At 36.8% G+C, this 10,163-nt stretch overlaps 1 protein-coding gene across 1 annotated transcript; it reads right to left on the reverse strand.

Annotated features, from left to right (window-relative positions):
* Positions 1-142: 142 nt before the first annotated feature.
* On the reverse strand, positions 143-8,857 carry LOC128016928 (transmembrane protein 178B-like). Its single transcript, XM_052601884.1, has 4 exons — positions 8,112-8,857; positions 3,646-3,759; positions 2,592-2,729; positions 143-2,410 (listed from the first exon to the last, which is right to left on the reverse strand). The coding sequence occupies exons 1-4, from the start codon at positions 8,488-8,490 to the stop codon at positions 2,160-2,162; spliced, it is 882 nt and encodes a 293-aa protein (XP_052457844.1). The 5' UTR covers positions 8,491-8,857; the 3' UTR covers positions 143-2,159.
* Between the last annotated feature and the right edge of the window lie 1,306 nt (positions 8,858-10,163).

Consider the following 10,163-nt stretch of genomic DNA (forward strand, 5'->3'; position numbering starts at 1 on the left):
CGTCAATCTGACAATCTGTGTTCGTCATTTTAATTTGGACTGCAATACCTAATTCAACCACTCGGTGTCAATCCTACATACTGCACCTTTAATAAAAATAAAACAAAACGCTGAATGAAATATAAATGAAAAGTACCTCATGTTGAAATGCTACCAACATTTTATTTCATAAAATAAAAGTCATTTAAAAAAATTGACACAATCTAAATACACTGAAATTAATCAATATGACTGCATGCGAGACAATGATACATGATTTCTCCAGCTGTAACTATGACATGAACTAGTAAAAACGGTTCATACCCAAAAATAAATAAAAAAGGTGGTGCTACTTGTGCCAAAGAAAATGGCAGCTTTTGTACAAATGTCTCTCATATCTCCCTAAAAGTGGCAAAACACCTGAAGCTGCTTTTATTCAAAAAGCTTTTTACACATTGTCTTGTGCTCTTTTTTTTAATATATATATCCCGTCCAATACATTCACATCTTTTTTAAATTATGTTTATTACTTCTTTGCCACTATATTTTCAGTCAGTACCTGTTCTTCAGTTCATCAGAAAGTTCACACTCAGTACATCACTTTCCTATATCTAACTAAAGGGGTTTGTTCTTTTGGCTTTGTTCATTTTATGTTTGAAACATATGTTTGTGCCAATCAGCTGAAAGCTTTACCCTAAATTGACTGGACACCCCAGCTTCCTTCAAATGACAATTTACAAACAAAATATGCACTCACAATACATCCATAGTATTTTCCATCCTTAAAGTCTTACATTAACTATTGCATTTCCCCATCCCCACTGTGAATATCAACACTAGTATATTGTGCTCAAGAATTGATTTGGATTCTGTGGAGGTCTATGAGACCATGGATGCACATTTTGCAAATACATGTGAGGCATTGGTAAAGGATTTATAGTAACTGCTTTTCACAGTAGCATTCTCAATTAATAATACCCATTGGTGAGAGATAAATCAAATAATTATTCATAATAATGTGGAAAATCTCCCTTTAAAAAAAAAAAACAAGATTATTACTAGATTAAAGCCTCCAGGCTATTTGTTTTTTTTTTTATATTGTTTGGTTGGCGTTATCTAAAAACAAACATTACATAATGTAAACATTATAACTTGCTGCGTGTCATGTATTGTGCCATATTCAACACTCTACCTGCAATCCGTCGTCCTGATTTAAATTATGTACATTATGCGTTCTGTATTTAGACCTCACTTCACTTTTTGCCGCAAAACAACATTGAGTTTTCTTCAAAATCTTCAACTTGCATGTGCAGCCAGAGCTTTATATGTATTTTGACTATTCAGCAACATTCAGTAGTGGTGCTGAGCTCTCATGTAACTCTCATATATATTCATAACAGCAATAAGTCTTCATGAGCCTTCCCAACAAACAAGTTCATTAAGTTGGTAATCCACATGCCATTTAGTAATACATTTGGTCAGATTCCTCAAAACAGCTACCACCGACCAAGCCACGTCACCAATCGTGACTGAAAAGCCTCCATTTGTATCCCAAGCATAATTTCATACAAATGTAGACCTGGAATCTAGACAAAACCATTTTTTACGCATACAGACTCTCTGAGGCCATGGGAAATGTGCTTCTCAAAGCTTGAACGACCAAAATCATTTTATCTCTCCTTTTCGTTGCTCCTCTCTTCACTCTGGGCTCAAAATCCTCCACATCGTCAGTCAGCTGTAAGAAAAAAACGTGAATTTATTTTGTCCTCTTGATGTCTTTGAAAAGATTCCTGTGCAGTTGTGTGATTTTGAAAAGAGAGCACCATTTCATTATTAATCTGCCTGGAGAGAAGACAGCCGCCTCTCCGAAAATTTTCAATGGGTTTTTTTGTGCCACAAAGGACCAGAGTGAGACATGTGAGAATGTGGAAGATGCTTGGTGGTCTGTGCTTGTGTCTCCGTGTTCAGGTCATTTACAGACTTTCACCTTTCAAACAAATAGACGGTGTACACGAGTCGTGTTGAAAACTGCGATCAACAAGAGTCATATGAACATGGAATGAGGAATGATCCAGTCAGGATACTGCATGATGAGGAAGAGGCCAGATGCTTTGTCCTCACGTAAACGCTGAATACATGTTGTGAAAACGTTGCTGCAATGCTGCTCCAGAAGTCTCTGATCACACAGTTCCATTTTCGTGCCTGGACTTGTGGACAGTGGTGCGGGCCAAGGGGCTGCTTAAAGAAGGGGCCAGCGTGCATAAGAAACCAGCCAGCAGGGTGAGACCCAGTCCACCCCAGGCACAGAACATGGACCAGCCATACCCATGACTGATGTCCTCTGGAAGTCCGTACAGGTAACGTGGATAACGCGACAACTCAAAGTTAATGCCCGCCACACACGTACAAAGGGAGATAATACAGCAGGTTCCTGTCAGAGGGGAAAATACTTAAGATGTATCATCAAAAATTTATGAAACACCCTTTCTTTTAGATCACAAATATTGGATGCAAAGCTTTTGATCTAATTTCAAAGAACCTTCTTGTATGAAAAAAAGCCACTAGATGGCGACAGAATTGAGCAGTCGAGTTCTACACACTCTGTCTCTTACCGCCCATGAGGAAGAGTAGTCCAGCTACATACTGCATGAGATCATGTTGCTGACAGCATCCAAGAACTCCGATGCCCCAGCCAAAAAGGATGATAGAGACAGCCATGCCCACAAAACCTGCTGTCATCCTCCGGAGGTCTGCAGTACAAAACACCAACATTAAGCCTCTTTTGTTAGATTCAGGTCTTGAGAGCATCTAGTGATGACTTCTGTTGTATGTTAAATATTTACTTTTGCATTCTCATTCGTCAAGGTCTTTTTTTATTATTATTATTTCACAATACTACAAATGAAGTAATGAAGCAAACACAGCAAAAATCTTGCCAACAAAGCAACTTATTACAACTGTACTATTATTATAAAAAGCACATTTCAAAGCACATCATTTTCAAAAATGTGTGGGTTTTTTGTGCATATCACTTCTGTACATATTATTATTTTACCTTATATTGAAAATAATTTTGTCTATTCACTACCATTCAAAACTACAATTTCTTGTTAACAGTGTTGAAAACATTTGTTCTGATTAAATGGAAAATGTGTGGAAAATCTGAGACATTTTAAAGGATTCTGGATGAACAGGAAGTTTAAACAATAACACAAAAAAGGAAATCTTCCGTAACTATAAATGGTTTTACTGTCACTTTAAACATTGAATCATTTAATGTATCCTTGATAATAAAAGTAATAATTTCTTAAAAAATAAATAAATAAATAAAAAAGATAGAAGTAAATTATCGAATCAAAACAAGAGGAGGGAAATATTCAGGCTGCCAGGCAAGACGTTAATGAATCTTTTTAAAAGTACAGAAGCTCCATAAGGCAGTGGCTGAAGGTGTGTGTAAGATGTCTAGTATAAGGAGGGTTACAAAAGTATCATCAATCCATCCTTCAAACCTTTATCTTCTGTAGGGAGTCATGGTTTACCAAAATATTCCTACAACTAGGAAAAGATGAATTAATCTTTCAAAAATCTATTGCACTATTGCAATAATAAATTGCTCAAACCCCAAGGCATACATTTCTTCAATCTGACACATGTAAAGTGACTCACGCAGGGCATGCCACTCATCTTGCCGGATGGTCTTGGTGATGTTGACAGGAAGATTTCGAGGCAGGATTGAAGAGGTGTAATGATACTTCACAGGGGTGCATCTCTGAATCAACCCTATTTGAACAAAACAATGAATCAAACATTGTACAGAAGAGGAACAGCAGGTCTGTTGAGCACATGCTTGAATTTAATTTAATTAAACGATTTCCTGGAGAGCAATTAGGCACACATGATTAAATGCACAGGGTCATAAATGTCATAACTTATCCTCCATGTTGATTTTAATCTCATGTAAAATGAGAGAACCAGGGTTTAAAAAGAAGCATTCTTCATTTAAACATTTAATACTGTTTATATATGCCTCAGTATTAAAGAATACTTGAACTGCAGAAACAATCACTATTGTCACTGAAATAGAGCATATGATTCTAGAGTTATGTATGTTTACCCAAAAATAAATAAAATGTTACTAAAAAATGCCAAACATGCCATGTCATAAGTAAATAAAAACTAACATGCAAGCAGTATAAAGTTAGGATAGTAATCCCTAAACAGTATAACATTACATACTATTTAAATTAAAGACAAGTATTTGGTTGGCAATGTAAGATTTTGCCTCATTGACATATGACAAAAGTGTGAGTGTGTTGTGTGTGTGTGTGTGTGTGTGTATTACCGATTGCCTTCCTCACTCTTGAGAACCTTATGAATCCTGAACAGGCACGTATAAACCTCAGAATAATTAACTTGCACTTCATGAAGCCGGAAACAGTCTACAGTCATTTTCTTTCATAAGGTTTCCTCCTTCTGGACATAAAACAGGCTTAATCGGATAGAAATTCAAATCTTCATCAGAGAAACCTCAAATTTAAATCAGATAGCATGTTGCAATGACTTGCATAACAAACACATTTCAGTCACCACAGGCTATGCAGGGTTTTTCGAGGTACTTCTTTTTCTCCACATCAACATTATTTTTAGCTTTCATGCAGCTGATGATTTGGTCTGGGATTGATTTGCATAAATCCGGGCAGGCATTCATGTTCTATTCATAAGTTTTGCAACACGCGTGGTATGGTTTGACACTCTTCCAGTTGTTAGTCTAGGTGATGGTGATGAAAGATATGAAGTGTTTTTTTTTTTGTATGCCTCTACATCTCTTGATGTTTTAGCCATTTTGCAGTATATAGCTGTGATTACCTCTTTGGTTAGAGTGAAACTTTCTTTTAGATTCCTATGAAAACCCCTTTTCTGCTATGGAATAATAAAATAATAATAATGAGAGTGACCCCATACTCAGAATTCATGCTCAGAGCCCAGGTGCAGTTGGGGGTTCAGTGCCTTGCTCGAGGGCACCTAAGTCATGGTATCGCCGTCCCGGGACTCAGACCCACAACCCTAGGGTTAGGAGTCATACTCTCTAACCACTAGGCCACAACTAATAATAATAATAATAATAATAATAATACTAATAATAGAAGTAAAAACAAACACCCCCCCCCCCCACCCCCCCAAAAAAAAAAAAAAAAAAAAAGTGATGGCATCATAATAATAAAAATCCACTTAAACAATTAAGTCAAAAGGATCCACATGAATGTGGTCTTGATAGATCTCCAGACTCCAGTAAACACTGTATATGTTAAACCAGAAGAATATTAGGAATCTAGGATGATATTAATCACCTGCTTACACTTCACTAAGAGCAATGATAGATGCAGAAACTGGCAGAATAAGTCAACTGAATGACTAAAGCACACAACAAATTGGTTCTCATAGCCCAATGGAGCATGACCACATCCTGCTACATCAAAACACCTAGTTTAAACATGATTTATTCACCACAAAATATAAAGCACAAATGCTGCACTTGAGTGTGTAAAACTGGATTCTGCTGAGATTGTGGATCAGACAAAACAAGAGAGGAGAAGAGAGGTCAAGGATAAAGAAAAGGATGTACCACCATTTAATAATTGAATTTACAGAAACTGGACTGTTTAAATCATTCAGGTATTTTCTAGAAAGACAAAGGCACAAAATGCATTGTTTTTTGCTTTAAGATCTGCGGTGAAATGATTGGTACAGACCTTGTGCATGAGCTGAGCACTTGTGTCATGTTTCTCATATCTATGTGTGCAATATATTTGTGACAGCTTGTTTTATATCATTATCACAGACACGGCAAATACCGTGAAGCTGTCACAAAGACATTTTGCACATCCTCTGCTGAAGAAAGTGTATATATAATTCGTGTAAACAATGAAAAAAAAAAAAAAAAGAAAATCTGTGATGGAAACTACAAAGAGACTTCAAATTAATTGGTGGACAAGAGTTACAGTGTTGCCAGATTGGAAATGTCCAAGTATCGTACCAGAAGTTCAAAATTATTGTATTTGGAAGAAAATTTTCGTACATGAGGCAAAAGAGTTATTTATCTATTCTAAACCAACAACATTTTGACAGGACCTGCAAATTACCACAATAGACAACAATTAAGGCTTATTGTTGGATGGAAGCAGTGAGACAAAATACTATCTCTTTATTTTCAGTGACTGTCTGTCGCGGCGCATATTTAAAACATATTAAAATGATTTTTAACACTTGCTTTGTCGTGTCCAGTGAAGAAGGAATTAAGCTGTTGCTGCGTGGTGCAGTTAATTCCACATCTGAGCCGCTGTCATCAGAATCCTGCGTGTTGCCAGATGTTGAAGGGGTTCTTGCTGTCATGGACCGCAACTAATGCTCGTTGGCTTTAAAGCAGGGCACTCTCCTGCATTCTTAACACACCCTGAGGTGCACACGAACGCATTTAGAGTGACTGTAATGAGCAGATTTTGTGTATGAGAAAAGAAGCCCTATGACTGCAACTACCATCATTTCAATTTTCATAAAATTCTGAAATTATCGTACATTATGGGAATTTTTTCATTATTGATCGTACATCGTACAGAGGTAAAAATTATCGTACAAATACGATAATTATTGTACGTCTGGCAACACTTAAGAGTTACAACAGATGGAAAAAGAGAATACCATGCAGATCAGAAAATTGAAAATTTACACAGCACATTTTATTGATGTTAATGTTTCTATTATGAAATGCTACTGAAAATTACTCCTTAAAGATACTTGACGTGACATTTAGTCTTATTCAACTATTTAAAACATTTTAAATTTAGATGAGAAGACACATTGTGTACTGTAATCACTGGATTAAGTCTGAACAGTTCCAGTTTCGTAAGGATCATTTCTACTTTAGTTTGGTGGATTTACAGTGCTTGGTAATGTAATGTTTTTTTTTTTTTACCATTAAGACAAGTAACCATCTATTTTTTACTGTTTTTACATTTAGGACCAAATATGTTTGTTAACAAAGAGTATTACTGACAATGAAGAACAATGTTCTGGCTGCTTTATGTGAACACATAGATTACTGTGTTAATAATGAAGGGTTGGTGGATAAACTGGACCTTAAATCTCTGTATTCCTGGGTGCTGGTTTACAGCCAAATTCACCATCACTACTTCATCAATCATGACATCTGCAGTGACACTGTCCGTCCTCCTGTAAAGACTGCTCATTTTGTTTTGTTTCCGTCAATTACATGAGATTACATTTCAATTACATGAGAATGCATACATTACATAAAACATTTGGTGCTGCTTTTGTTGTGTAAATAAGAAATGTCTTTATTCAACTGGCTATTTAACAATAGAAAAGATTTTAAAAGAGAGAACAAATAAAGGTCTGCAAACTTTCTTTTTTTCAGTACCATCGTTCAATACATTCAAATGCAAATAATACAAAAAATTACTTCAATTTTCGTTTATATTTATTTTTATTTTTTTGTGCCGCTTAAAGTCAAAAACATCTAGACGATGTAAAAAAGAAAAAAGAAAAAAAGAATTAAAGTCTTGAAGAAGGAAAAGGAGGTTATGTAGTTTGGCATAATCACCTATTTATTTACTTTTAAATAGTTTTATTTAAAAATATTATTTCTATATTATTAAAAAAAATTAAATTATTTTTTATCATCCCAGACATATTTGTCACTGATCAATTTATGCATTTAGACAGCAATGCAGAATTAAATGGTGTGTAAGTGCACCTTTTCGTGGTATAAGCAACGATCTCCTTGTTTACACATGACACAGGTAGACTGAATTCAGCACCTCGGATAGCGACACCGATCTGATTCAGGCCTTCCACATTTCCCATTTACTATTGACATCGCTTTCCAACTAAACTCAACAACATGATTTAATAAAGGAAATGAAACCAAGTGGAGTTTAATGCCATGTAGGTAAACAGGAAGAACCAATCCAACCCATTGGCCAAGTGCAGTGATAATAGTCAAATAAAAAAGATCGTGGGAAATTTACCCCTGGATGAACGTCCACATCCGTTCCCTTCAAACAAAACGGCCTGGACTGAGGCTCTAGTGCACCTCAAAACAGAATACAGCTCACCTTTGTAAATGAGATCCTCGGTCTCCAGGTCAAAACCCTCGCGATGACACTTTCTCCACAGACCGGAGATCGTTGAATTGAACTGGCGGCTGCAGTGAGACTCCATGGCCGTCGCCGAGGCCGGAGCGTGCCGCTTCCCGCGCGTCTCTGTCGCTTTCCTCTCATAGCCCTTTGGAGGCATCTGGAGAGGCAAGTTGTGATTTGAGATGTAAATGTATCCGGGGTCGTTACGCTTGTTTGCGTAGTTCTTACAGCGCTCGCGATGCCTCCGAGCATCCGTCTCGTACCAGTAATCGGTGCAGATGGCCATAACCAACAAGACCATTGCGCAAAACGCCAAGAAAAGCCCCGCGCTGGTTAAAATCTTAATGGCCGCCATCTTCTCCGCTCGTTGGAGAGCCCAGACAGACGCGCGGTCCTCCCTCGGCAGCCTTTGTGAAAGGGGAAAATAAACCGAATCCTTAGCAGCTCTCGGAAGCTGACATGACCAGGCTCGACTCCAGCTCGAAGCGATCTATTGTTGCAGGGCGCCCGGGCAGATGTGCTGCTTTCCCACCATCTGTTCTGCTTTTGAGTTGAGGAGAGTTGGAGAGATGGGAAGAGGAGAGGCGATGCGATGTGATGCGAGGATCAGGACTGAGTGAGTGGTGCTTCGAGAGAGTGCAGTGCTCTCTATTTCCTCTTGGGCCTCGGCGAACTGAGAAGAGACCAATTAGGTGCCTCGGGAACATGAGGAATAGGTGATAAACATGAGAGGGTCATTTATTGATCACAAACTCCAGTACAGCATCATAGATCCAACCGGCTGTTCAAATATTTCTTCCAGACTATAATGTATCCTATTAGCTCTCTTGCTCTCCTTGACATTTAAACAGCTTTCATTATTAATTGGTGAGCATTTCAAGAGATGGATGACTTTTTCTTTTTAGAAAATGTGATATAAGTCGATTTTTAAAAAAGGGTTTAAACATGCAGTATATTACTAATTATTTTTCTTACTGTATACAAGTGACTCTTTACCCACGTATATCCATCAGTTGTTTACTGTAAAAATAATACAAAAAATTACATTAAGGAAAATCCCCTAAAATCTTTTGCCCTATACTTCATATAACGTGTCAACTACCCTGTACTTAGATTTAATTACATACAGTTCACTTATAGTATAGAAACATGTTTTTACATTATACTTACATTTACAAATACCTGCACGTAGTTACAGCTGGAATTGAGTTTCTGTAGTTACATCTGTAATTCCACTGTTGACCCCTACCTTAAGAGCATTTCTGCTGTAAATGTTGCATGTCCATTATAATATAGTAAATGTAGAGAGTTTTTATTTTTAATCCTGATATTGAATGGAGTAAAACTGCATCACATACCAAATGTGCCAGTTTGCAGAATGACAATACTTTCTCCAATCATGACAAAATCTTGTTTGTGATATATTTACAGGTTTGTACTCCATGCATTTGTATACTTAAATGATGTGAGGAGCAGGCAAGAATTTGCTGAGAATCTTGATGTAAGATTTATAGTTATACATTTTATTGGGGGGGGGGGGGGGAAGTAGAGTCAACTTAAAATATTAAAGCAATTGGCTGCAAAGCAGATTTTACTGAACTTTAGGAATTTTTTTTAGTTTGACTGGTTGTTCACTCAGCTTAAACCAGTATAGTTTTAGTGAACTTTCATATGATTTTGCACAACTTCATCCACTGAAGTGGAGTAAACTAAAAGATGCTTTGCAGGCAGTTATTTTTTTACAATGCACTTTTAGAAAAGTATTTAAAACTGAACGGACAATTGCTCAAAGGAAACTCCCAGAAGACAGCAGTCCTGCCAATATATTCCAGCTGAAATAATAAAACAAATCTAACCCATATTATAAGTGTTGAGAAAGTACTTATTACTGTACTGTAATACAACATTCCTTTAGACTGAAATAAAATGTTATATACATTTTCCATTCCAGTGGGCGAAATCAAAAACTCTGAGGCATCTTTTATTTCCACACATTCTTGTTATTTCAGCATTATCTTCCTTCACTGC

Source organism: Carassius gibelio, chromosome A7 (genome assembly GCF_023724105.1).
Source record: "Carassius gibelio isolate Cgi1373 ecotype wild population from Czech Republic chromosome A7, carGib1.2-hapl.c, whole genome shotgun sequence".
Classification (NCBI taxonomy): domain Eukaryota; kingdom Metazoa; phylum Chordata; class Actinopteri; order Cypriniformes; family Cyprinidae; genus Carassius; species Carassius gibelio.